The sequence below is a fragment of the Triticum urartu genome, chromosome 7A (assembly GCF_056163025.1).
Source record: "Triticum urartu cultivar PI428250 chromosome 7A, HENAU_Tu73, whole genome shotgun sequence".
NCBI classification, from domain to species: Eukaryota; Viridiplantae; Streptophyta; class Magnoliopsida; order Poales; family Poaceae; genus Triticum; species Triticum urartu.
In genome coordinates this window covers 668,998,050-669,019,617 of record NC_141879.1, presented here as the reverse complement: position 1 = coordinate 669,019,617, position 21,568 = coordinate 668,998,050, and the positions used below count along the sequence as shown (strand labels likewise).

Genomic DNA, 21,568 nt, shown 5'->3' with positions numbered 1-21,568 from the left:
AGAAGGGTGATCTACTAATCATTGATGGAATACCAGACAGACTACGAGACATGATGATCAGGGATCGCCCACCCCTCTCTTGAGTAACTCAGTTACTCTTGATTCTCAAAAAAAAAAAAGACATACCGCCTAAGTTTTGTACATATGAGCCACGGAAAACCCTATAAACCCTACAGTATGTTCAAACCCAAACCCTACACCATCACTAAATTGCCGAAAATCCAAAACACAAAACCGAAAAGCTAGGCAACAACAGGCCGCGTCCCCACTAATATGTCTCCATAACACATGTACGACTTCTGGTTAAACACTGGCACCTGCCGACCAACAATTTCCCTATTGTTTCTTTTTTGGTCAACTTACTGACAGGCTGCAAGTGCTAAATTCTTCTGTAATACAGTGCGGTATTTCTATACTTATATCTGAAAGCAGTGCAGTTAACAACTTACAAGGTCAAAGCTCACCGTCACCAAAAAGTTGGAAAAGAAGAAAAGCAAAGGTCACACGAGCACATTGCATGCCTTTACATTAACTTCGATTTGCAAAAATACCACAGCGATCAGCATCGTTTCACTACTCTAGCGAGATGCGCCGGATCTTGGAGACGAGATGGGCGGTGGGGAGGTCCAGCTGGGTCCCGCCATCCGATTTTATCAGGTCGCGGACCTGGTCCCTCGGGGTCGAGATGCAGGCGTGGAAGGTGGAGAGGAATGGAGGGATCGGCATCGACAGTGCCGAGAGGACGTTGTTCAGGTACTCGATGTCCGCCGCGAGCTGCTGGGCGCCCCGGTCCGTGATGTAGTGGATCCCGCGCAGCTGCTCCATGAACAGGGCGGTGGCACCCTCGGCGACCTGAGACATGGAAACGAAGGTCAAGAAAACATACTATAATTTTCGGCATGTTTTGAATTCAAAGCATTTGATTTCATGCTTTTTTATTATTTGTTGTTATGTAAATATGACAAGACTGTTGAGGGGATTTAATGTATTGTTCTGTTCAATTGTGATGCACATATTTTCAATATGTATAACGCACAGTTCCCTACATAATTTGCAACATAAAACAAAATAAGCATTGGAGCATGGTTGATTTTGTTGACAGCATATTTTACAAGTAAACAGGGTAATGGACACTCTTATTGAAGATGCTAAGTCCAGATTATGTGACTTCGAATGTGGTATCACTTACCTTGAATATCCACTCTGTAGCAAAGAACTGAGCCTCATCATTGCCAGCCTCACTGCCTGAGATGCCTTCAGCGAGAGGCTCCAACTGCTGTGGCAAAGTGAGGAGATACTCCCCGACACTGGTCACGTATGACTGTGGGTACGCACTGAAGCTTGGAAGAGGAAGACCACCCTGCTCCTCCACGGACGACCAGATTGGGAGGCGGGCAATCTCACAGAGACGCTGCCGGACTTTGGAAATGAGCACATCATATACAAGCTCGTTTACTTTGTCTGAGAAGGCCGCAACTCTTTGTGACGTGATGGGAAGAGCGTGGAACCTTGGATCTTTTGACTGTACAACAGAAACAAGTTTCTTTAAATGAACAGAGGATGAAGGGCAAATAAATTCTATGTGCAAGAATCAAGAGGTATATGAATAGGTTCTATGCCAGAGCTGAATACTAATAACTTAATGTAATACTTCCTCCGTTCCTAAATATATGACGTTTTGGTAGTTTAAATTGAACTACCAACACGTCATATATTTAGGAACAGAGGGAGTACAAAAGAAAGTTGCTGCTAAATTTCATGTGGAGCAAGAGATTATAATCAAATCAAACCCAACAGTTTTACTCCATATGTTCTGTTCAAAGTAAATACATGGACTCGCTCATGATCAGCAATCTTGAGCAACCATGTAAAGAGCATATAACATGATCAAGCATACATATTTTACCAAACACAGAAGTCCATCATTTTCTAGAGAATAGACATATGCTGACTCAGCCCAATAAGAAAATGCAGTCTGCGGTCTGAACCATCAGATCAAAAGTCAAATAACTCGGGACTTGATTGCTACTTAAATAAGAGTAGGGTTAACATGCATCATTTGCAAGTTCAGTCACTAGCTAATTGTTCAGATTTACAGTTGACCCCTGCGTTGTAACACTAAATGCAAGACATTTTAGAAGCATATAACTTACCTGTTCTAGCACAGTGAGGAGTTTCTTAGACTTGTCTGGTAGATTGGTGAGTCGAATGGTTGCAATATCAAGTGCTGCCCTCCCACCCAGAGGTGCTCCCGAGTTGTCATCAGCAGTACCAGCAGATGATTTATCCATGCTAGAACCAAATCCGGAAAGAGAAAAGTTTGTTCCAATCCTGGCAAGAGTAGCCCTTAAAGAAGCTTCGAAAACTGAGGTCCTGCTAGTTAAGCAATCGGCAACTGTAAGAACCTGCAAAGCACCCTGGACAATTGACCATTCTTCCTCTTCAGACACATCCACCAATCGTGGTGCTTCCTTTTTCTCTAATCCTGCATCTTTTTTCAAGGCATCAGTATGTGTGGTATTATCCAACCCACATACCGTCCTCAGGGACTTCAAAGTTTCTTGTAGATTAGATATGTATTGCAGCATGACGTCATCAAGAGCCAGTACCAGTTCATCTGCCTCTGATCCACCAGTGAGACTAATGCATCTCTCAACAGCTGCTTCAAGAAGTACTATCATCTGTGGGATGGATTCCTCCATCCTACGGACAGTTTCACTTAGCTCTATACCTTGTGCACCTAAACCACGGGAGATGGCTCCACGGATATCTATACCGGCCATCGCAGCAGAAAGCACAGCGCGCTCCATCTGCCCGTACCTACATGACATGAAACTTAGTATACACTACACAGAACTAACTGCTTAGTGCTATGCATTAATAACTACAACTTGTTGTAAATACAGGAGGTAACAAGATGCGACATAAGTTTTTTTCATCTTCTTTCCTTTGCTTTTATCAGATAAAACGACTTTAAATGCTTACCTCATCTTAAAGGTTTCATATGGGGAATAAATAGCTTTCAATGTATTCAGCACAACTCCAAGATCTGATTCTGAAAATAAGTGCTGAATGTTCCGAGCAAAAGTGCCAGTCATGTTGTGCAATTCGATTAGTGCAGCAAGATGTTTATTCTGCAATTTGATGCTTTTTGGCAAGTCACCTGATATAACATCCAGTACACCTGGAGACAGAGAAAATAAATCAACTAATTAAGGAACAAAACTAAGTGCTCTTCCGCAACAAACAAGAAAAAATAACCAATAACTTGCCAATAAACAAACAAATACGCGAAGTATACCTTTTGCAACAGATCTGGTTTCAGGAACAGCATCCCCAGTTGCTACATTAACACGAGAGACAAAGCTTGAATTCAACTCACTCATGGTCTCCACAAGTACTTTTGGGACCAGTGATCTGTATTCTTCAGGGAATGCAGTCAAGCACCTGCAAGTATTAGCATTTTAGAACACTACAGTTTATAGATAGTCAGTGGGGCAAACATTTTTCATGTGGCCCAAAGATTAGTTACAAACTGCTGCCATGGGCCACCTTGTGTGTGACTTAATTTAGAACAAGTATTTGTCAACACAGAATAAAAGAAAACAGGATCACATGGACATACCACTTCCATTCTTGTTCAAGGTAAAGTAGTGTCTCATCATAGAAACTTGGCAGCCAGCTTGAGAATGAGACACTAGTGATTTCACCACCACGCTTCTCCACCTCTGCCCTGTTGGCCCTTTGCTTTAGGTCAAAATCTTCCCAGAGTTTCTTCAGAGGCTTGATATGAATCTTAGTGTATTGCACCTCTAGTGACTTGAACCTCCCAATACGTGTCAATATACCACGAAGATCTTGCACGGCATCAATCTTTCAACCAAAATTGCACAGGAAGAGGTTCAAAATAAAATAAATAAAGATGTTTCATGGAGTGTTAACAATGAGCTAATTTTGAGACGGAAACCTTGCGGTTAGAAAGGGCATCCAATAAACGGGGCTGAACCATTTCGTCCAGCCTTTCTTCCAATACTTCAAGCTGCTTTCTCACATTAGCAAACTCTGCAACCTGAAAGCAACATTTAACAAGCTAAATGAAAAGGCCCTGCATAGATGCTTGGTGAGAAAGAGAGAGGGGAGAGTAAAGTACCTCCCCAACTGCTGACAAGCAATGTCTCATGGTTGCCAGGGTTTCTGCGGCTTTTGGAAGATCGCCACTCGAAAACACATCCTCAACACTTTGGCTCAACTGAGCTAGTCCAGCTGCATCCTGCAGTTCCAGCCAACAGAATCTCACAATTATTAGATAAGAACTTACCACTTGAGTAAAGCAGGTACTCTAGTGACATGTGCCGTGCCATGGTAGATACTATTAAAACATACCTGCAATGTCGTGTATGCAGCTTCCATGCGTTGTTTCACAGTATCAATTCGTGCTAGCGCAGTTATTGACTCAGCAGATGAGCCCTCAGCCTGGTTGGAGAAATTATCATAAGTACTTGGTTAACAGACACATTTACAAAATAAAGCTGAAAATGTGTGCGAAATTTGTTCGTGATACATGCAGGTGGCATGTGTGCTTTTAACTTCACTAATATATACTTCCCAATGTTCCCATTGCATTAGAATAAGGAAACAATAATTCCAAATAATCTAGCATGAATCAAATCCAATTGTATTCCGCAAAAAAGCCATACAAAATGCTGTTGTAGTCATACAATTGTATTAGACAGTTACATTGCAGTCAGAAGTACACACTCAATCACACTGGGAGAAAAATGTTACTGCTGCAGCTCTTTCGAGAAGATTCTAAACATGTAATTAACTAGAACTATAGGTCTCAGTATTTTATGGCAATAACGTACATGCTTAGACACAGTTTACATGGACATCAGCTCTGAATTTTGTGAGTTTCTATGTACTTTATACAGTATGCTCAAGAGTTTTCTGTGTGCATAATTATGATGTAGGAGTATATAAGTACAAAACATGGTAGCATCCCAAACTAATATGTTCTTCTTCCTTATTTTTCTAACTTAGTACCAAAATCTAGCAGGGTTTCACTAAGCCCAGGAAAGTTGAGGGATCAAATTCCACATAACAACAAAGGAGACAGTGCGTCCAAAGGCCAAATAGATCAAATCAAAGCTTAAACTGTGAATTTGGTACTATTTTGGATAGTGCTATCTAACATTATGTTATGGACGTAGCATAATAATTTTATTGTCTTAGAAACAAAATGCTATGTACAAGGCAAAGACCACACAGATACAAATGACATGGCCTCGGAATTTGAGATCCAGATCCAGTTAAAAACATGGTGGCGACAGCAGAGTCCTAACTGTAAGCATGAAGGAGTCATACATGCTCAAACTGAATCATAGCTAAACCACTCCCAGCCTGAATTGCAGTATGAGAATTAGCACATTTGCACCGATAACCTACTGTAGAACACCCATCCAAACGAGTCTCGATTTCGCGACAGTACATACATGCCGGGCGCGAACGCGCGCGAGATCCAGATCCGACTGGGGACGACAGAGGGGCGGTGGGAAGAGCGGGGGCACCTGCCTGGGAGAGGGACTGGAGGACGGAGGCGAGGTGGGAGCGCAGCGCGAGGGCGTCGTCGCGGAGCCTGAGCGCGTCGCGGCAGGCGAGCGGGACGCGGCGGAGCGCGTCGGCGCTGTCCCGCTCGAGCGCGGCCCCCGCGTCGTCGGCCGCGGCGCGGAGCCGCTCCTCGGCGTCGGCGAGGAAGCGGTCGAGCGGCTCGGACGGGTGCCGCGCGTCCAGCGCCGCGTTGATCCACCGCTTCGGGTCGAACCCCTCCGCCCCGAACTCCGACGCGTCCACCACCACCATTTTCCTCCGCCGGGCCGCGCCCCGCGAGGGCCTTCCCCTCTGCCCTTCCTCCTCCTCCGCGGCGGCGACCTCGGCCCGCCGGAGAATTGGACGGCGCCTCGGAGTTTGGAGGCTGTTGCTGCGCGGCTTGCCTGCTCACCTCCGCGTCTCCTCACTTGCCAGTTGCCACCGAAGCAACGACCACCATGGCACGGGGGCAAGTCACTTTGTTGGAGTTCACGGGAAAAACGTCTTTAGGTTAGACGTATTGTGCGAACTAGTCACGGTATCATGTACTATTCCGTTTTCCCCAGGGGTAAGCGAGAAACACATCCGGAAAGGATATTTTTTGGATAACCAAAAATCTTCACTATCGTGGCCAAAAAAACCATTATAATCCGTTTGCATATCTGCGTTCCTGGTGACAAAGACTTTGAAGCAAGGCCAGTCTTGAATGCATTTCGACAGCTTTTTGAATTTGTATTCCCAAACATGGTGGAACTCTATGAAACATATTGTAGCTCTACAAAACATATCAAAACTCTATGAAGTTTGAAGTGTGCTGACACACAATGAAACATAATGATGAACATTCGAGCGCAGCAAATCCTGATATAACTATAGCCAAAGTATTTCCACTTATAATTGTTGTCGAATTTTATTTTCAAAATTCTTAAGGGATTATTACATACATAATATTCTCAATTGTTCAATCCAGGACCAAAAGAAATGTTATTATGTGGTTTTGAATCTCAGGTCGTCGGAACGACAAAAAAATGGATGTTTTAGCATAAGTTTTAGTCCACACTATGATCTAATAGCATATATCAACTGCCACATTATGATGCCAGTGTCTCTCCGATGGACATCATGTAGGTTGTAATAAATCTTACTTAAGTAGATTTCTAGTTTTTTTTCACGAGAGACTTATTATTTTAGAGACTCACCAGAGCACTTGTATACACACGATGGTACTAAACATATTGCAAATGAGTATTTGAAAATAATCAAAGTGTATGTATACATAAGTAGTGGAATACATGAAGTTTTCATGACCGCTGATGTTAACATAAGTGATGTTATTTTGATACAAAGTATAACATGCACATGATGTAGCTTATTGATGAACTCACTAGAACGTGCAAAAAACACAAAAATACTAGTCAAGAGTGAATGCCAATGGTTCAACTTATATTCTAGAAGTTTCCATAGATATGATTACATAATCATACACTAGGAAATTTTACTAAGATTTTTGATTGATCGTATGTTTAAGACATCTCTATCATGATTTTAAAATATTAAAATATAGATAGACACACATACTCCCCTCTCTCACAAACAGTCACACTCTATAGTTTATTGAATTGTCAAAAAAAATTGGAGGAGATTTTTTGATCACAAAATAGATTTTAATTTAGAACAATGCAAATAATTTTGTGACATTTAAAAATTAATTGTATAAGGAAAATGGTATACCTAATATAGTAATATTTATCAACAAATGTAACATGGTTAACTATGCTAACTAGTTCCCCGCAAAAAATGATGCTAACTAGTTAAAGTACACTTGTTAAACTATAACATGATAAAAAGAATTAAGTTATATGGAAGTATAGATGTTTATTATAAATTATATTTATTCTCTTATGCTCCAGATCCAATATTTTGTTCGAATTGTCTTATCACAGATGTATTTTAGTTAGTATAGTAAATAAAATACTTTGTCAGAGAATCAAGATAAAACCCATCGTCGACCTCCCGAGAGGGACGCCCCTCTTCCAGCTGGAACATAACATCGAGGAGCGATAGCCAGTATAAAACCGGAGACACCGCCAACACAGAGGCAACAAGCACCATGGGAAACACTACCATCAAGAATCAACCCGGGAACACTTGTGAGATCGAGACAAAGTAGTCGAATGAAGAAAACAGAAATCTGAACCTATTATGTTTTCATGAATATATGTGAGTTCTTGATCCTATCTTGCAAGTCTATAGTCACCTACTATGTGTTATGATCTGGCAACCCCGAAGTGACAATAATCGGGACCACTCCCCGTGATGACCGTAGTTTGAGGAGTTCATGTATTCACTATGTGTTAATGCTTTGGTCCGGTACTCTATTAAAAGGAGGCCTTAATATCCCTTAGTTCCCAATAGGACCCTGCTGCCACAGGAGGGTAGGACAAAATATGTCATGCAAGTTCTTTTCCATAAGCACGTATGACTATATTCGGAATACATGCCTACATTACATTGATAAACTGGAGCTAGTTCTCTGTCACCCTATGTTATAACTGTTGCATGAATAATCGCATCCGACATAATTCTCCATCACCGATCCAATGCCTACAAGATTTTCATATATTGTTCTTCGCTTATTTACTTTTCCGCTGCTACTGTTACAATCACTATAAAACCAAAAAAAATACTTTTGCTACCGTTACCACTACTATCATATTACTTTGCTACTAAATACTTTGTTGTAGATATTAAGTTTCCAGGTGTGGTTGAATTGACAACTCAGCTGCTAATACTTGAGAATATTCTTTGGCTCCCCTTGTGTCGAATCAATAAATTTGGGTTGAATACTCTACCCTCGAAAACTGGTGCGATCTCCTATACTTGTGGGTTATTAAGACCATTTTCTGGCACCGTTGCCAAGGAGCATAGCTCTATTCTTTGAGTCACTTGGGATTTATATCTGTTGGTCACTATGAGGAACTTGAAAGACGAAAGAACTAAGATTTTCCCTCAACTACGAGGGGAGGTAAGGAACTACCATCTAGCTCTGCACTTGATTCACCTTTTGTTTTGAGTAAACTTGCGACACCTAAACCTGCTTCTGCTATTAATTCTGATATGTCGCATGTTATTGATGATGCCACTTCTGCTATGCATGATACTTATGATGAAACTACTTCTATGCTTGATACTACTGTGCCACTTGGTGAATTTCTTGATGAACAACTTGCTAGGGCTAGAGAGAATGAAATTATTGAAACTAATAGTATTGATGAAAGTGATGATGAAGATTCTCCCCTAGATATGAATTTCCTGTTGTGCCTGAGGGTTATGTTATGGATGAAGAAACTGCTAGAGACTTTCTTGCCTGCAATGATAGAAGTGATCTTAAGAAACTATTAGCTAAGCTGAAAGAAAAATCTCTGAATGCTAGAATGAAATATGATCCTGCTTATGCTACTTCACCTATCTTTATTACTGATAAGGATTATGATTTCTCAGTTGATCCTGATATAATTACTTTGGTTGAATCTAATCCTTTCTATGGCTATGAATCTGAAATTGTTGTGGCACATCTTACTAAATTAAATGATATAGCTACCCCGTTCACTAATGATGAGAAAACTCGCTATTATTATATCCTTAAATTATTTCTGTTCTCATTAAAGGGTGATGCTAAGATATGGTTTAATTCTCTTGATCCTGGTTGTGTGCGTAGTCCCCAGGATATGATTTACTATTTCTCTGCTAAATATTTCCCCGCTCATAAGAAACAGGCTGCTTTAGGGGAAATATATAATTTTGTGCAAATTAAAGAAGAGAGTCTCCCACAAGCTTGGGGGACGCTTCTCCAATTACTTAATGCTTTGCCTGATCAAACTCTCAAGAAAAATGAAATACTGGATATCTTTTATAATGGACTAACTGATGCTTCCAGAGATTACCTGGATAGTTGTGCTGGTTGTGTTTTCAGGGAAAAAACTGTTGATTAAGCTGAATTACGATTGAATAATATGTTGACTAATGAAAATAATTGGGCACTTCCTGAACCAACTCCTAAGCCAACTCCGAAGAAAAGGGGTATTCTATTTCTTAGTCCTGAAGATATGCAAGAGGCAAAGAAATCTATGAAAGAAAAAGGTATTAAAGCTGAAGATGTTAAGAATTTACCACCTATTGAAGAAATGCATGGTCTTGATAACCCGACACAGGTAGTAAAGGTAAATTCTCTCTATAGATTTGATGAAGGTGATATTCCTCGTAATAAGTCTGCTAGCCAATGCTTATATGAGTTTGATAATTTTATTGTTAAACAAGAAAACTTCAATGCTTATGTTGGTAGATAATTGAAACATAATTCTTATATGATTGAACACTTGAGTGATTATATGGCTAGTGTTAAAGGTGAACTTAAAATTATTAGTAAACATGCTTCTATGGTTACCACTCAAGTAGAACAAGTGCTTAAAGCTCAGAATGATTTGCTCAATGAATTAAATAATAAGAAAAATGATAATGTTGTTAGAGTTATGACTAGAGGTGGTAAAATGACTCAGGAACCTTTGTATCCCGAGGGCCATCCTAAGAGAATTGAGCAAGATTCCCAGAGAAATAACGTTGATGCACCTAGTCCTTCTAAGAGGAAGAAAAAGAAAAATGATAGGACTTTGCATGCTTCTAGTGAACCTGCTGTAGACACACCTGAGAATCCTAATGATATTTCTATCTTTGATGCTGAAACACAATCTGCTAATGAACATGAACCTAGTGATAATGTTAATGATGATGTTCATGTTGATGCTCAACCTAGCAATGATAATGATGTAGAGATTGAACTTGTTGTTGATCTTGATAACCCACAATCAAAGAATCAACGTTATGATAAGAGAGACTTTGTTGCTAGGAAGCACGGTAAAGAAAGAGAACCATGGGTTCAAAAACCCATGCCTTTTCCTCCTAAACCATCCAAGAAAAAGGATGATGAGGATTTTGAGCGCTTTGCTGAAATGATTAGACCTATCTTTTTGCGTATGTGTTTGACTGATATGCTTAAAATGAATCCTTATGCTAAGTACATGAAAGATATGTTACTAATAAGAGAAAGATACCGGAAGCTGTAATTTCCATCATGCTTGCTAATTATACTTTTAAGGGTGGAATACCAAAGAAACTTGGAGATCCAGGAGTACCAACTATACCATGCTCCATTAAAAGAAATTATGTTAAAACTGCTTTATGTGATCTTGGAGCCGGTGTTAGTGTTATGTGATACGTCTCCGTCGTATCTACTTTTCCAAACACTTTTGCCCTTGTTTTGGACTCTAACTTGCATGATTTGAATGGAACTAACCCGGACTAACGCTGTTTTCAGTAGAATTGCCATGGTGTTATTTTTGTGCAGAAATAAAAGTTCTTGGAATGACCTGAAAATCAACGGAGATTATTTTTGGAATATATAAAAAATACTGGAAGAAGAATCCACATCAGGGGGCCCACACCCTGTCCACGAGGGTGGGGGCGCGCCTACCCCCTAGGCGCGCCCCCCTGCCTCATGGCCCCCCTGACGCTCCACCGACCTCAACTCCAACTCCATATATTCGTGTTCAGGGAGAGAGAAAATCAGAGAGAAGGATTTATCACGCTTTACGATACGGAGCCGCCGCCAAGCCCTAAACTCTCTCAGGAGGGCTGATCTGGAGTCCGTTCGGGGCTCCGGAGAGGGGAATCCGTCGCCATCGTCATCATCAACCTTCCTCCATCACCAATTCCATGATGCTCACCGCCGTGCGTGAGTAATTTCATCGTAGGCTTGCTGGATGGTGATGGGTTGGATGAGATTTATCATGTAATCGAGTTAGTTTTGTTAGGGTTTGATCTCTAGTATCCACTATGTTCTGAGATTGATGTTGCTATGACTTTGCTATGCTTAATGCTTGTCACTAGGGCTCGAGTGCCATGATTTCAGATCTGAACCTATTATGTTTTCATGAATATATGTGAGTTCTTGATCCTATCTTGCAAGTCTATAGTCACCTACTATGTGTTATGATCCAGCAACCCTGAAGTGACAATAATCGGGACCACTCCCGGTGATGACCGTAGTTTGAGGAGTTCATGTATTCACTATGTGTTAATGCTTTGGTCCGGTACTCTATTAAAAGGAGGCCTTAATATCCCTTAGTTCCCAATAGGACCCCGCTGCCACAGGAGGGTAGGACAAAAGATGTCATGCAAGTTCTTTTCCATAAGCATGTATGACTATATTCGGCATACATGCCTACATTACATTGATGAACTGGAGCTAGTTATGTGTCACCCTATGTTATAACTGTTGCATGATCGATCGCATCCGACATAATTCTCCATCACCGATCCAATGCCTACAAGCTTTTCATATATTATTCTTCGCTTATTTACTTTTTTGTTGCTACTGTTACAATCACTACAAAACCAAAAATATTACTTTTGCTACCGTTGCCACTACTATCATATTACTTTGCTACTAAATACCTTGCTTGTTGGGGATATGATTACTGGAGGTAAACCAGCTAGGAGTGGCCGGGTTAGCTCCATGAAGATAGAAGCCCATGAAGACGTGAGGATGGTGGCGCTTTACGAAGGCCCAAGGCCCAAAGGCGGGTTAAGGCCTGTAGATGTAAACCGACTCTGTCATGTAACTTGTATTGTAAGTTAGAGGAATAGAGACCGAGCCGGACACGTTTATGATCCGGCCTCGGGACTCTGTAAACCGGCGGGCGTCAACCTATGTATATAAAGGGACGACCCGGCCGCGGTTTAGGGACAACAGACAACAACTCGAGAGCCAGGCAAAGCGGATTCGCTCCCTGGTCATCGAAACCCTAGCAATACTAATCACAACTAGACGTAGGCTTTTACCTTCATCGAAGGGGCCGAACTAGTATAAAATCCCTCGTGTCCCTTGTCCGGTTTAACCCCTTTAAGCTAACCCGTAGCGATGGCTCCACGACTAAGTCCTTTCACGAGGACATTTGCTATGACAAACCCATGACAGTTGGCGCCTACCGTGGGGCTATCGCATGATGGTTTCGAGTTCTTGAAGGGCAGCTTTGAAGGACTCACGGGATACGCTGTGGCCCGGATGACGAAGAGTCATCGCGACAAGCTCTACATCGACGATGTAGGGTGGGGTCCCGAGGCCATTTCAATCAAATACGGGTACCGGGTCCCCTTTGGAGGAATTCACGTCTTCATCGGCAAAATCGGCGAACCGGGCCCTGAGCCGCACACCTGCACCGACATCATCGAGACGGATTAGCGTGCAAGCCCTACCCGGTTCAGCCCGCAGCAAGGCATGTTTTGAAGGAAATATGCCCTAGAGGCAATAATAAAGTTATTATTTATTTCCTTATATCATGATAAATGTTTATTATTCATGCTATAATTGTATTAGCCGGAAACATAATACATGTGTGAATACATAGACAAACAGAGTGTCACTAGTATGCCTCTACTTGACTAGCTCGTTGATCAAAGATGGTTAAGTTTCCTAACCATTGACATGGGTTGTCATTTGATTAACAGGATCACATCATTAGGAGAATGATGTGATTGACTTGACCCATTCCGTTAGCTTAGCACTTGATCGTTTAGTTTGTTGCTATTGCTTTCTTCATGACTTATACATGTTCCTATGACTATGAGATTATGCAACTCCCGTCTACCGGAGGAACACTTTGTGTGCTACCAAATGTCACAATGTAACTGGGTGATTATAAAGGTGCTCTACAGGTGTCTCCAAAGGTACTTGTTGGCTTGGCGTATTTCGAGATTAGGATTTGTCACTCCGATTGTCGGAGAGGTATCCCTGGGCCCTCTCGGTAATGCACATCACTTAAGCCTTGCAAGCATTGCAACTAATGAGTTAGTTGCGGGATGATGTATTACAGAACGAGTAAAGAGACTTGCCGGCAACGAGATTGAACTAGGTATTGGAATACCGACGATCGAATCTCGGGCAAGTAACATACCGATGACAAAGGGAACGACGTATGTTGTTATGCGGTCTGACCGATAAAGATCTTCGTAGAATATGTAGGAGCCAATATGGGCATCCAGGTCCCGCTATTGGTTATTGACCGGAGACATGTCTCGGTCATGTCTACATTGTTCTCGAACCCGTAGGGTCCGCACGCTTAAGGTTACGATGACAATTATATTATGAGTTTATGCATTTTGATGTACCGAAGGTTGCTCCGAGTCCCGGATGTGATCACGGACATGACGAGGAGTCTCGAAATGGTCGAGACATAAATATTGATATATTGGAAGCCTATGTTTGGATATCGGAAGTGTTCCAGGTGAAATCGGGATTTTACCGGAGTACCGGGAGGTTACCGGAACCCCCCGGGAGCTATTATGGGCCATGATGGGCCTTAGTGGAAAAGAGAAGAGGCAGCCCCTCATGGGCCGCGCGCCCCTCCCCTCCCTTGGTCCAAATAGGACAAGGAGAGGGGGCCGGCCCCTCTCTCTCTTTTCCCCCCTCCGCGAGTCCTATTCCAACTAGGATTGGGGGGGGGGGGAATCCTACTCCCAGAGGGAGTAGGACTCTCCTGGCGCGCCCTATGTGGCCGACCAGCCTCCCCCCTTTAGTCCTTTATATACGGAGGCAGGGGCACCCCAGAAACACACAAGTTGATCCACGTGATCATATTCTTAGCCGTGTGCGGTGCCCCCTTCCACCATAGTCCTCGATAATATTGTAGCGGTGTTTAGGCGAAGCCCTGCGACGGTAGTACATCAAGATCTTCACTACGCCGTCGTGCTGACGGAACTCTTCCCCAACACTTTGCTGGATTGGAGTCTGGGGATCGTCATCGAGCTAAACGTGTGCTAGAACTCGGAGGTGCCGTAGTTTCGGTGCTTGATCGGTCGGGCCGTGGAGACGTACGACTACATCAACCAAACGCTTTCGTTGTCGATCTACAAGGGTACGTAGATCACACTCTCCCCTCTCGTTGCTATGCATCACCATGATCTTGCGTGTGCATAGGAATTTTTTTGAAATTACTACGTTCCCCAACAGTGGCATCCGAGCCAGGTTTTATATGTTGATGTTATATGCACGAGTAGAACACAAGTGAGTTGTCGGCGATATAAGTCATACTGCTTACCAGCATGTCATACTTTGGTTCGGCGGTATTGTTGGACGAAGCGGCCCGGACCGACATTACGTGTACGCTTACGCGAGACCAGTTCTCCCGACGTGCTTTGCACATAGGTGGCTTGCGGGTGACAGTTTCTCCAACTTTACTTGAACCGAGTGTGGCTACGCCCGGTCCTTGCGAAGGTTAAAACCGCACCAACTTGACAAACTATCGTTGTGGTTTTGATGCGTAGGTAAGATTGGTTCTTGCTTAAGCCCGTAGCAGCCACGTAAAACTTGCAACAACAAAGTAGAGGACGTCTAACTTGTTTTTGCAGGGCATGTTGTGATGTGATATGGTCAAGACATGATGCTAAATTTTATTGTATGAGATGATCATGTTTTGTAACCGAGTTATCGGCAACTGGCAGGAGCCATATGGTTGTCGCTTTATTGTATGCAATGCAATCGCGCTGTAATGCTTTACTTTATCACTAAGCGGTAGCGATAGTCGTGGAAGCATAATATTGGCGAGACGACAACGATGCTACGATGGAGATCAAGGTGTCGCGCCGGTGACGATGGTGATCACGACGGTGCTTCGAAGATGGAGATCACAAGCACAAGATGATGATGGCCATATCATATCACTTATATTGATTGCATGTGATGTTTATCTTTTGTGCATCTTATATTGCTTTGATTGATGGTAGCATTATAAGATGATCTCTCACTAATTATCAAGAAGTGTTCTCCCTGAGTATGCACCGTTCGTGCTGAGACACCACGTGATGATCGAGTGTGATAGGTTCTACGTTCAAATACAACGGGTGCAAAACAGTTGCACACGCGGAATACTCAGGTTATACTTGACGAGCCAAGCATATACAAATATGGCCTCGGAGCACGGAGACCGAAAGGTCGAGCGTGAATCATATAGTAGATATGATCAACATAGTGATGTTCACCAATGAAACTACTCCATCTCACGTGATGATCGGATATGGTTTAGTTGATTTGGATCACGTGATCACTTAGAGGATTAGAGGGATGTCTATCTAAGTGGGAGTTCTTAAGTAATATGATTAAATTGAACTTAAATTTATCATGAACTTAGTCCTGGTAGTATTTTGCAAATTATGTCGTAGATCAATAGCTCGCGTTGTTGCTTCCCTATGTTTATTTTGATATGTTCCTAGAGAAAATTGTGTTGAAAGATGTTAGTAGCAATGATGTGGATTGGATCCGTAATCTGAGGTTTATCCTCATTGCTGCACAGAAGAATTATGTCCTTGATGCACCGCTAGGTGACAGACCTATTGCAGGAGCAGATGCAGACGTTATGAACGTTTGGCTAGCTCAATATGATGACTACTTGATAGTTTAGTGCACCATGCTTAATGGCTTAGAATCGGGACTTCAAAGACGTTTTGAACGTCATGGAGCATATGAGATGTTCCAGGAGTTGAAGTTAATATTTCAAGCAAATACCTGAGTTGAGAGATATGAAGTCTCCAACAAGTTCTATAGCTAAAAGATGGAGGAGAATCGCTCAACTAGTGAGCATATGCCTAGATTGTCTGAGTACTACAATCGCTTGAATCAATTGGGAGTTAATCTTCCAGATAAGATAGTGATTGACAAAATTCTCTAGTCACCATCACCAAATTAGTAGAACTTCGTGATGAACTATAATATGCAAGGGATGACAAAAATAATTCCCAAGCTCTTCGTGATGCTGAAATCGACGAAGGTAGAAATCAAGAAAAACATCAAGTGTTGATGGTTAACAAGACCACTAGTTTCAAGAAAAGGGCAAAGGGAAGAAGGGGAACTTCAAGAAGAACAGCAAGCAAGTTGCTGCTCAAGTGAAGAAGCCCAAGTCTGGTCCTAAGCCTGAGACTAAGTGTTTCTACTGCAAAGGGACTGGTCACTAGAAGCGGAACTACCCCAAGTGATTGGCGGATAAGAAGGATGGCAAAGTGAACATAAGTATATTTGATATACATCTTATTGATGTGTACTTTACTAGTGTTTATAGCAACCCCTAAGTATTTGATACTAGTTCAGTTGCTAAGATTAGTAACTTGAAACGGGAGTTGCAGAATAAACAGAGACTAGTTAAGGGTGAAGTGACGATGTGTGTTGGAAGTGGTTCCAAGATTGATATGATCATCATCGCACACTCCCTATAATTTCGGGATTAGTGTTGAACCTAAATAAGTGTTATTTGGTGTTTGCGTTCAACATGAATATGATTTGATCATGTTTATTGTAATACGGTTATTCATTTAACTAAGAGAATAAATTGTTGTTCTATTTACATGAATAAAACCTTATATGGTTACACACCCAATGAAATAGTTAGTTGGATCTCGATCGTAGTGATACACATAATCATAATATTGAAACCAAAAGATGCAAAGTTAATAATGATAGTGCAACTTATTTGTGGCACTGCCGTTTAGGTCATATTGGTGTAAAGCGCATGAAGAAACCCCATGCTGATGGGCTTTTGGAATCACTTGATTATGAATCAGTTGATGCTTGCGAACCATGCCTCATGGGCAAGATGACTAAGACTCCATTCATCGGAACAATGGAGCGAGCAACAGATTTGATGGAAATCATACATACTGATGTATGTGGTCCGATGAATATTGAGGCTCGCGACAGGTATCATTATTGTCTGATCTTCACAGATGATTTGAGCAGATATGAGTATATCTACTTGATGAAACATAAGTCTGAAACATTTGAAAAGTTCAAAGAATTTCAGAGTGAAGTGAAAAATCATCGTAACAAGAAAATAAAGTTTCTACGATCTGATCGTAGAGAAGAGTATTTGAGTTACGAGTTTGGCTTTCAGTTAAAAACAATGTGAAATAGTTTCACTACTCACGCCACCTGGAACACCACAATGTAATGGTGTGTCCGAACGTCATAACCGTACTTTATTAGATATGCTGCGATCTATGATGTCTCTTACCGATCTACCACTATCGTTTTGGGGTTATGCATTAGAGACAGCTACATTCACGTTAAATAGGGCACCATCTAAATCCGTTGAGACGACACCGTATGAACTATGGTTTGGCAAGAAACCTAAGCTGTTGTTTATTAAAGTTTGAGGTTGCAATGCTTATGTGAAAAAGTTTCAACCTGATAAGCTCAAACCCAAATCGGAGAAATGTGTCTTCATAGGATATCCAAAGAAAACTATTGGATACACCTTCTATCACAGATCCGAAGGCAAGACTTTTTTTGCTAAATTCGGAGTTTTTCTAGAGAAGGAGTTTCTCTCTAAAGAAGTGAGTGGGAGGAAAGTAGAACTTGATGAGGTAACTGTACCTGCTCCCTTATTGGAAAGTAGCTCATCACAGAAATCTGTTCCTGTGACTACTACACCAATTAGTGAGGAAGCTAATGATGATGATCATGTAACTTCAGATCAAGTTACTACCAAATCTCGTAGGTAAACCAGAGTGAGATCCGCACCAGAGTGGTACGGTAATCCTGTTCTGGAAGTCATGTTACTAGACCATGACGAACTTGCGAACTATGAGGAAGCGATGATGAGCCCAGATTCCGCGAAATGGTTTGAGGCCATGAAATCTGAGAAATGATCCATGTATGAGAACAAAGTATGGACTTTGATGGATTTGCCCGATGATCGGCAAGCCATAGAAAATAAATGGATCTTCAAGAGGAAGATGGACGCTGATAGTAGTGTTACTATCTACAAAGCTAGAATTGTCGCAAAAGGTTTTCGACAAGTTCAAGGTGTTGACTACGATGAGATTTTCTCACTCGTATCTATGCTTAAGTCTGTCCGAATCATGTTAGCAATTGCCGCATTTTATGAAATCTGGCAAATGGATAAACAAAACTGCATTCCTTAATGGATTTACTAAAGAAGAGTTGTATACGATGCAACTAGAAGGTTTTGTCGATCCTAAAGGTGTTAACTAAATATGCAAGCTCCAGCGATCCATCTATGGACTGGTGCAAGAATCTCGGAGTTGGAATATACGCTTTGATAAGTTGATCAAAACATATAGTTTTATACAGACTTGCGGTGAAGCCTGTATTTACAAGAAAGTGAGTGGGAGCACTACAACATTTCTGATAAGTATATGTGAACAACATATTGTTGATCGGAAATAATGTATAATTTTCTGGAAAGCATAAAGGAATATTTGAAAGGAGTTTTTTAAAGAAAGACCTCGGTAAAGCTGCTTACATATTGAGCATCAAGATCTATAGAGATAGATCAAGACGCTTGATAAGTTTTTCCAATGAGTACATACCTTGACAAGATTTTGAAGTAATTCAAAATGGAGCAGTCAAAGAAAGAGTTCTTGCCTGTATTACAAGGTGTGAAGTTGAGTAAGACTCAAAGCCCGACCACGATAGAAGATAGAAAGAGAATGAAAGTCATTCCCTATGCCTTGGCCATAGGTTCTATAAAGTATGTCATGCTGTATACCAGATCTATTGTATACCCTGCACTGATTTGGCAAGGGAGTACAATAGTGATCTAGGAGTAGATCACTGGACAGCGGTCAGAATTATCCTTAGTTAAATAAGGATATGTTTCTCGATTATGGACGTGACAAAAAAGGTTCGTCGTAAAGGGTTACGTCGATGCAAGTTTTTGACACTGATCTAGAAGACTCTAAGTCTCGGTCTAGATACATATTGAAAGTGGGAGCAATTAGCTAGAGTAGCTCCAAGCAGAGCATTGTTGACATAGAAATTTGCAAAATACATGCGGATCTGAATGTGGCAGACCCGTTGACTAAGATTCTCTCACAAGCAAAACATGATCACACCTTAGTACTCTTTGGGTGTTAATCACATAGCGATGTGAACTAGATTACTGACTCTAGTAAACCCTTTGGGTGTTGATCACATATCGATGTGAACTATGGGTGTTAATCACATGGTGATGTGAACTATCGCTGTTAAATCACATGGTGATGCGAACTAGATTATTGACTCTAGTGCAAGTGGGAGACTGAAGGAAATATGCCCTAGAGGCAATAATAAAGTTATTATTTATTTCCTTATATCATGATAAATGTTTATTATTCATGCTAGAATTGTATTAACCGGAAACATAATACTTGTGTGAATACATAGACAAACAAAGTGTCACTAGTATGCCTCTACTTGACTAGCTCGTTAATCGAAGATGGTTATGTTTCCTAACCATAAACAAAAGAGTTGTTATTTGATTAACGGGATCACATCATTAGGAGAATGATGTGATTGACATGACCCATTCCATTAGCTTAGCACCCGATCGTTTAGTATGTTGCTATTGCTTTCTCCATGACTTATACATGTTCCTATAACTATGAGATTATGCAACTCCCGTTTACCGGAGGACCACTTTGGGTGCTACCAAACGTCACAACGTAACTGGGTGATTATAAAGGAGTACTATAGGTGTCTCCAAAGGTACATGTTGGGTTGGCGCATTTCGAGATTAGGTTTTGTCACTCCGATTGTCGGAGAGGTATCTCTGGGCCCTCTCGGTAATTCACATCACTTAAGCCTTGCAAGCATTGCAACTAATGAGTTAGTTGCGGGATGATGTATTACACAACGAGTAAAGAGACTTGCCGGCAACGAGATTGAACTAGGTATTGGAATACCGACGATCGAATCTCGGGCAAGTAACATACCTATGACAAAGGGAACGACGTATGTTGTTATGCGGTCTGACCGATAAAGATCTTCGTAGAATATGTAGGAGCCAATATGGGCATCCAGGTCCCGCTATTGGTTATTGACCAGAGACATGTCTCGGTCATGTCTACATTGTTCTCGAACCCGTAGGGTCCGCACGCTTAAGGTTACGATGACAGTTATATTATGAGTTTATGCATTTTGATGTACCGAAGGTTGTTCGGAGTCCCGGATGTGATCACGGACATGACGAGGAGTCTCTAAATGGTCGAGACATAAAGATTGATATATTGGAAGCCTATGTTTGGATATCGGAAGTGTTCCGGGTGAAATCGGGATTTTACCGAAGTACCGGGAGGTTACCGGAACCCCCCGGGAGCTATATGGGCCATGATGGGCCTTAGTGGAAAAGAGAAGAGGCAGCCCCTTGTGGGCCGCGCGCCCCTCCCCTCCCTTGGTCCGAATAGGACAAGGAGAGGGGGCCGGCCCCTCTCTCTCTTTGCCCCCCTCCGCGAGTCCTATTCCAACTAGGATTGGGGGAGGGGGAATCCTACTCCCAGAGGGAGTAGGACTCTCCTGGCGCGCCCTATGTGGCCGGCCAGCCTCCCCCCTTTAGTCCTTTATATATGGAGGCAGGGGCACCCCAGAAACACACAAGTTGATCCACGTGATCATATTCTTAGCCGTGTGCGGTGCCCCCTTCCACCATAGTCCTCGATAATATTGTAGCGGTGCTTAGGCGAAGCCCTGCGACGGTAGTACATCAAGATCGTCACCACGCCGTCGTGCTGACGGAACTCTTCCCCGACACTTTGCTGGATCGGAGTTCGGGGATCGTCATCGAGCTGAACGTGTGCTAGAACTCGGAGGTGCCGTAGTTTCGGTGCTTGATCGGTCGGGCCGTGGAGACGTACGACTACATCAACCAAACGCTTCCATTGTCGATCTACAAGGGTACGTAGATCACACTCTCCCCTCTCGTTGCTATGCATCACCATGATCTTGCATGTGCGTAGGAATTTTTTTGAAATTACTACGTTCCCCAACACCCTCCTCCTCACCCATTTATATACGAAGGAGGGGGGCACCCCATAGACACAACAATTGATCAAGTTGATCTTTTAGCCATGTGCGGTGCCCCCCTCCACCATAGTCCACCTC

General features: G+C 42.2%; 1 protein-coding gene across 1 annotated transcript; it reads right to left on the bottom strand.

Annotated features, from left to right (window-relative positions):
* Positions 1-384: 384 nt before the first annotated feature.
* EYE (conserved oligomeric Golgi complex component-related / COG complex component-like protein) lies at positions 385-6,053 on the bottom strand. The gene is made up of 10 exons (XM_087532632.1): positions 5,572-6,053; positions 4,384-4,473; positions 4,151-4,270; positions 3,968-4,069; positions 3,626-3,873; positions 3,302-3,447; positions 2,986-3,184; positions 2,154-2,820; positions 1,190-1,522; positions 385-852 (listed from the first exon to the last, which is right to left on the bottom strand). The coding sequence occupies exons 1-10, from the start codon at positions 5,857-5,859 to the stop codon at positions 574-576; spliced, it is 2,472 nt and encodes an 823-aa protein (XP_087388758.1). The 5' UTR covers positions 5,860-6,053; the 3' UTR covers positions 385-573.
* Positions 6,054-21,568: the final 15,515 nt, after the last annotated feature.